Source organism: Papilio polytes, unplaced genomic scaffold (assembly GCF_000836215.1).
Source record: "Papilio polytes unplaced genomic scaffold, Ppol_1.0 DF823901.1, whole genome shotgun sequence".
NCBI classification, from domain to species: Eukaryota; Metazoa; Arthropoda; class Insecta; order Lepidoptera; family Papilionidae; genus Papilio; species Papilio polytes.
The window spans coordinates 669,500-676,987 of NW_013525303.1; the positions used below are offsets into that span (position 1 = coordinate 669,500).

A 7,488-nucleotide genomic window follows, 5' to 3' on the forward strand; every position below is an offset into this window, starting at 1 on the left:
TCACATTTATCACTATTTGTATTTATCTTTTATTTGGTTATAACTTTTATTGTTAATTATTAATCTGTTTTCAATAAATTTCAATTTCAAATATTATGCTAATATTATAAATGCGAAAGTTTAGATGGATGGATGTTTGTTAGAGTTTGTAGCCTAAACGGCTGAATGGATTTCGATGAAATTTGGCGTAGACGTAGAGGATAGTCTGGAAGAACACATAGGATACTCAGTTTTTTTTTTTAAATTCCACGCGTACGGAGTCGCGGGCGAAAGCTAGTTTATAATATTAGTAAGAAGTAAGTAAACCGATTTGAAAAGTATCAGTCATTAATGGATACTGTCTTTATAACCAAAAAAAAACAAGATCTTTACAATATTCCTTTCGCCATAAAGCTCTGCAAAACAATAATATGTAATTAATGAAAATCTATGATATTAGACTGAGAGACATTGGTACCTTAAAAGCGCGCAAATCTTAGACTAAAATATCGCACTGGGTGCGATTGTCAATTGTTTTGCAGCCAATTCAACTGTTTAGTTGCACAACTAAAAATCGAGTAGTGTTACCTCCATATAAGCTCATAGGAATCAAAGCGAGACTAAACAGTAGGTTTATAGTTTATATAACTCTATTAGACCGATTACAAATTGACGGAGTTCAGGATCGATCGGTGACATCAACATGTAGCAATATGTAGCGCTAAGAGCGATTAGCCCGGGGCCGGCTGCGGGGAACAGCGGCCATTTATATTACAAACTTCATGCGAAGGGTTAACGAGATACGACAGGATCGAGATCGCTTGTGACAGCACATGTATACAGCGTAGTTAATACTATAAATGCGAAAGTTTAGGTGGATGGATGTTTGTTAGAGTTTGTAGCCTAAACCGCAGAACGGATATCTATGAAATTTGGTATAGATATAGAGAATAGTTTAGAAGAACAGATAGGCTACTCACTTTTTAATTTCACTCGGACGGTGTCGTGGGCAAAAGCTAGTATTTATTAAAAGAGTTTTTTAGTAGAAGATAACTAGCGAACAAGAAAATTGAATTGGCTTAAACAGTGAAATAAACGCTGCCCATAGACATCCGTATTGACAAGCGTTGCGTTTAAACGACAGAGGTCGCATATTCCCTTCCTCTGCGTCTCCTCTACCGCCAAATCCATTTCCCTTGTCTTTTGGAAAGGGTGGGTATTCTTTGTGGTCGTTTTGTTTTATTTTGCTATCTGCTTATTAGTGCAACAAATGTTGCTTGCTCTACCACTGTTAAAATCTTGCACTTAATAAATAAACACGTAAAAAGGAAGTCGTTACAATTACGAGACTATTTTTAAATCTATATCTATACTAATATAATAAAGATTTGTTTTTTTGTATGTATTGAAATAACTCAAAAACTACTGGGCCGATTTCAAAATTTCTTTCACCATTAAAAAGCTACGTTATCAGTGAGTAATATAGGCTACGTTTATTTCCTATTTTTTAATTCCACGTAGACGAAGTACCAAGCAACGGCTAGTGATTATATAAAGTGAAAAGCTCGTTTAATTTTACCTCTATAGCATTCATTATATTTTATATCAATACTAACTTTTGCCCGCAACTCTGTCCGCGAGGCGATTAAAAAAACAAAACTGAGTAGCCTATGTGTTCTTGCAAACTATGCTCTACGTCTATGCCAAATTTCATTTGGAATCCGTTCAGCAGTTTAGGCTACAAACTCTAACAAACATCCATCTAAACTTTCGCATTTAAAATATTAAGTGTTAGTATGATTTTTTTTAATCAAAAAGCGTAATCTATTCGTTGTTCAAAAATAAATCTAGAATTGTTTCTGACTTTTGATATTATATTCGCAAAGAGAATAACCTTTTGCGGTTATAAAATATAAAATCAATTCGACGGAAAATTGTTACAAACCAGCCATTTGCTACGATTTTATTGCGGACAGAGATAATTTGAGATCATACGTTATATCGAAATTACTTTTCTCGAAAAAAATATATCTATCTTAAGAGATATAAACCTTTTCTTTGATACAAACTTTTATGCTGGGTTTCTGAACTTACCAAATATCTTTATTCGTTTATTTTCTACGTAATATATTTTACATTATTGATATAAATAGAAAAAAATATAAAACATATTATGTGAAAAATAGAGCACCACCGGCTGCGGAACCCCATGACTCAAGCAACCTGGTCAGGGCTGCAGAGACAGGAACCTTCTCACTATGCGTGTGGTTTGTAAAATAACTGCCTCTTGAATCGAGCCTTTAATCCAACTATCTAGCGAGAGCTTCTTGAGGTGTTGGTCGAAGCTCTTCGCTATTAGGCCGTGTACCGAAACGACTATCGAAATAATGGTAGACGATTTCATACGCCACATGGCGGTAACCTCGTGAGCCAGATCTAATCGCAGTAAACCTCAAGTTATGACGTTCGAAAACGGACCAACCTAACGAATGGTTAAACGTAAGTAGGAAACCGGCCATTAGATGTAAAAGATCTAGTTAAAAATATGTTTGCAGGCATTACAATGTTTTCCTTGATTATAACGCGACTAATAATTGTACCTATATATGAGATTTAAAAAATCTTAAATCACATTGGTATAGCGGGAATCGAAACTGGCGTTTAGGTTCATAGTTCGGTTCCGTCAATCGCTTTACAACTTAACAAACCAAGTTTTATTGCAAGCAAACAACGAGTCATATAACATCATTGAAAATGCATTATTAGAATTGTAAAACTAACAACTATTTTCATTTTAAAAGCACTGGAATAACGAGTTAAGTAGGGCTGCCACCGCGGGGATTTGTTGACCTTAAAAGTGCATCTGACAAAACGCAGTGATCCGACACAAAATGGCGGTTCGTAAATATACATGGAATTCTAAAAGCTCTTCTTGTTTATTTATCTTCACCTCAAAGCTCGAGATTAAAAGTGAAAGATTTGAAATGGGACTTGTAGCAATTCTTTTTTATCATACCAGCTTTCGCCCGCGACTCCGTCCACGTGGAATTAAAAAGACCAAAGTAAGTGTATGTGTTCTTACAGATTACCATCAACTTCATCTATTCCAAATTTAATTGAGGGGTCAAACAAACGGCGGAAACATCAAAACGACGCCCATGGACGTCCGCAACACCAGAGGAACTACAGATTGCCGATATTTGAGGAAATGGTTGGTTCTTTAACGAAAATATTGTCATTTCGGAGTTCCAGTACAGCAATGCTAAATGATCGCGTGTCAGAACTCTTCCTGTAAGAGTTTATTGCCCTGAAACCGGAACTACAGTTTCGTTATCCAACGTTAGCCGTGAACGTTGATTTAATTCTTAAGCCTTTTTTTCTATTCTGTATAAAAACTATCCGCGTGCGGATTGACTCTGAACAAAAGACGCGCGGTCTTGTGTTGTTACATTAAGGGTGAGTTGCATCGAATCGCCGGTTATCGTAAAAGTTATAGTTATAGTTAATAGGGTTACAAGTGCAAAAACATATTCTCACAGAGGTTTTATGTGTTTTTCGTTTTTACAATGGAAACATTTAAACCTGAATGTCACTAAAGTGTCAAGTTGGTGTCAAGAATGACATTTACGTAAATTAAGATGTTTGGAAATTCATGTTTCGCCGTATATATTTATGTATCATACGCATGGTATTTTATAGTGACATAAACTTTTTCCCCAGGAGATGGAGAAAATAGCAAACTCTTGTGAAAATAAACTAGTTTGGGCCATTATTGAAACTGTATTTACTTTACTACTCAAATACGTAGCAAAAATGAAGCAATAAAATTATACAAATATAAATGCATCTTATTTATTTTCCATATTATAAATTGTCCTCTCAATGCATATTATGAATTGTTCTTTTATGGAGGACTTTTTTTTAAATAAGAGAAAAGGGACAAGCGCTGTTGCTATGGCCTTTGACACTCGAAATTTGTCCAAACTGAATGTTTGGCCAAATTTCGAGTTCCATCTTGGAAATTCATTATTTCCGAGCACGCAAGACTTTATTCTTCTGGATTACGTATAGGATAATAGTAGAGATTTTCTTTTTCCATTACTTTTTCCATTATTTGTACTTTTGAAGATAAGAGCTTGTGACAGTTGACACTACCGAACTGACACTAACCGTAACGCTAACTATAACCGCCCAAAATCGGGCGGTTATGATTAGTGTCAAATATGACGTCATTTTGACGAGCGCAAAACTGGTATAGCGAATATCATGAACATCCGTAGACGTAACCATCGGGAATGTGCTGGTTAAGGTTTATAGTTAGTTAATGTAACTCACCCTTAGTAAATTTTAAGGTTATTCAAAATATTATCGTTACGAATAATTTTAACTTTAACGGTAACCGCCGATATGGTGCAACTCACCCTAAGGGTTTTGTATTTTGAATTAAATCATCGATTTTAGACCTACGTCTTGGCCAAGAGTTTGGCTTCCTCGTTTTTACCATTATTTAAGATCTTATATCAAAGTAATTCGCGGACCTGTGCCCCTTTTTGTTAGGAGCCCAAGGCGAACTCTACCGCCTCCCTAAACGCTTGTACTAAATATAATTGTAAGTCAAATTAATATTAATTGACGATACCAGGATCGCATAAATCAGTTGGTATCTTTTAAAGCGTGCATACCTGTGATTAAACTATCGCACAACTGTTGTGCGATTGTCGATTGTTTCGCAGCCTTCAACTGTTCAGTTTTACAATTAAAAATCGAGAAGTGTCGCACCTCCATATAATCTAATATAAATCAAAGCGACTAAACAATTGTACGCTTGTATTTCTATCACACTATTCAAAATTATGAGCATTTTAATTTATTGTTTACATATATCAAATTATCAATTGTAAATGTCAAAATGACATGACATGACAAACCATGGCAACCTTGCTTTCTTGATGTTCGTTACAACTTATGGTCTCTTTCTCACATAAGGGACTTTATCAAAAATATTTACCCCCTAAGTTTAATGGCGTGAAAATGTATATCCTAAAGCGTGACGTAAGCTGTACTTTTTATTAAAACAAATATTATTCAAAAATACGCTGTAATTGCTGACATCTTAGGCAACAAAGAAGTGTGTGTTTACGCTTTATTATAATAGTATAGATTCGAATACATCTCCGGGGGTCAATTTCTATTTTGACATGAATAAATCCAACTTCTTTATTCCATTGACCATTCAATAAGTATAATACATTTGAATTTAAAAGAAAGCTTTTTAAAAGTACTTTGTAATTCCACATTTAAGTTCGTAAAATTTTCTCAAAATAATGAAATTAATTTTGCTATGCGTATTATTTGTTTATTGTACATTTATTAAAATGATATTTCAACTTGGGTAATGTTTTATTAATATATTACTTAATATTATAAATGCGAAAGTTAATACGGATGAATGTTTGTCAGAGTTTGTAGCCTAAACTGCTGAGTGGATCTCGAAGATATTTGGCATAGATGTAGAGGATAGTCTGGAAGAACACATAGGCTAACAACTTTTGTTTTATTTTTTAATTCCACGCGGATTAGGTCGCGGATAAAAGCTCGTAACTGCATAATAGTATTTATGTTATAGTAGCTTTCGCTCGCGACTCCGTCCGCGTGGAATTTAAAAATAAAGTGAGTACCCTATGTGTTCTTCCAGACTATCCTCTACATCTATGCCAAATTTCATCAAAATCGGTTAAGCCGTTTAAGCTACAAACTCTAACATCCATCCATCTAAACTTTCGCATTTATAATAATATGATGAACGGTTTGACTGATTTAAAAAATCGATTAAAATACCTCCAGTGTTAAGATGTAATCAATCGCATATTATTCATTACAACCAGTAAATAATTACATATCAATTCGAATAATTTAAAATACCTAACCTAACATATTAACATAGAGTTACAACAGAACAACACCGAAACTATTATAATTACTTAACTAAGTAATAGAATAACTTACCGCCGATAAGACAGAGTGCCATGAAGATAGCTAACAGCAAGTGATACTTCGACATATTTAAGTTAATAACTTAGCACTTAAAACATGTTTGTAACACGGGCGCGTGTGTACGATGCGCCTTTCACTCGCGGTCTGAAGCCAGACTTCCCTCTGGAGAGGGGCGCCCTCCCTTCAGACCCATCCCTCCATCTCCCCCGGTATAGGGGATGAAAGGCATGTACTGTACTCGGAATTATTGACTATTGTTACTTAGTCGACAATTAATTGTTTTATAAAGCTTTAAGTAATAAGAATTTATAATTTTACGTAGATACTAGCTGTTGCTTGCGACTTCGTCCCCATAAAATTAGTAACAATGGAATATAGCCTATGTTACTCAATTACGTTTCTAATGGTGAAAGAGATTTTGAAAGTAGTTTTTGAGTTATTTAAATACATACGTGAATGTAAAACTTTCTTCTTTATAATATTAGTATAATTAATTCGTGTTATATTTTAATAATCACGCCTTGTGAATTGTAATAGCAAATATTCTTGAGATAAAAATTTATATTAAACTTTTACATTTTTTACAGTAGCCTGAGATTTCGTGAGTGCAGAATTAATAAAATATATTCAGTTACCTCTGTGTTAATCCAGATTAAATTCTACGTCTACACTAATAAAGACCCATTCAGCTTTTCTAAAATTTCGATGAAACAAATGTCTAACTATTCAAACATGATTCGTAATCTATACTATTATAATAAAGCGCAAACACACACTTCTTTGTTGCCTAAGATGTCAGCAATTACAGCATAATTTTGAATAATTCTTGTTTTAATAAGAAGCTGTACACTTACGTTACGCTTTAGGGTATACATTTTCACGCTATTAAACTTAGGGGGTAAATATTTTGGATAAAAACCCTAATGTGGGAAAGAGACCATAAGTTGCTGCCAACATTAAGGAAGCAAGATTGCCAAGTTTTGTCATGTCATGTCATTTTGACATTTGCTATTGATAATTTGACACATGTAAACAATAAAATAATTTTATGCTGATGAAATCGCACGGGAACAGCTAGTTGATAATAATATCTAACATAGGTTAAAACGTGATACAAAACAATATAAAAAACGGATTCACACAAATCAATTTAAGCGTGAAACTAGGTAACAAATTATACGAGTGTTCACGCGTTTTCAAATTAAATATTTACTTAGTTTTAAATCGGGAAGTTACCTAATGTTAATAGGAAACAAGTAGTGTGGTAAGGTCATTAAAGGAGCTTAAAGCGAATGTCAACTGCTTAAAGCTTATGCATGACAGGTATGAAAAACAGCCCCTCAGACAAAGTAACTTTCGATTAGCGACATCTATAAATATAAAAATTGGAGTGTTTGTAATATCAGAAAAAAATCCAGATTTCTGAAAGATTTATTTTCGTTGCTGAATACGAAAATGTCATTTAAAAAATATTTGTCTTTCTGTCTGATTGAATGTGGATGGCTACAAAGGAAG

General features: G+C 34.0%; 1 protein-coding gene across 1 annotated transcript in view; it reads right to left on the reverse strand.

Annotated features, from left to right (window-relative positions):
• LOC106102800 overlaps window positions 1-6,095 on the reverse strand; it is a 76,532-nt gene extending 70,437 nt beyond the window's left edge. The window contains exon 1 of the mRNA XM_013282384.1: window positions 5,986-6,095. Within this exon, the coding sequence (XP_013137838.1) occupies window positions 5,986-6,040 (55 nt within the window). The 5' untranslated portion in view covers window positions 6,041-6,095. The remainder of the gene's footprint in view (window positions 1-5,985) is intronic.
• Between the last annotated feature and the right edge of the window lie 1,393 nt (window positions 6,096-7,488).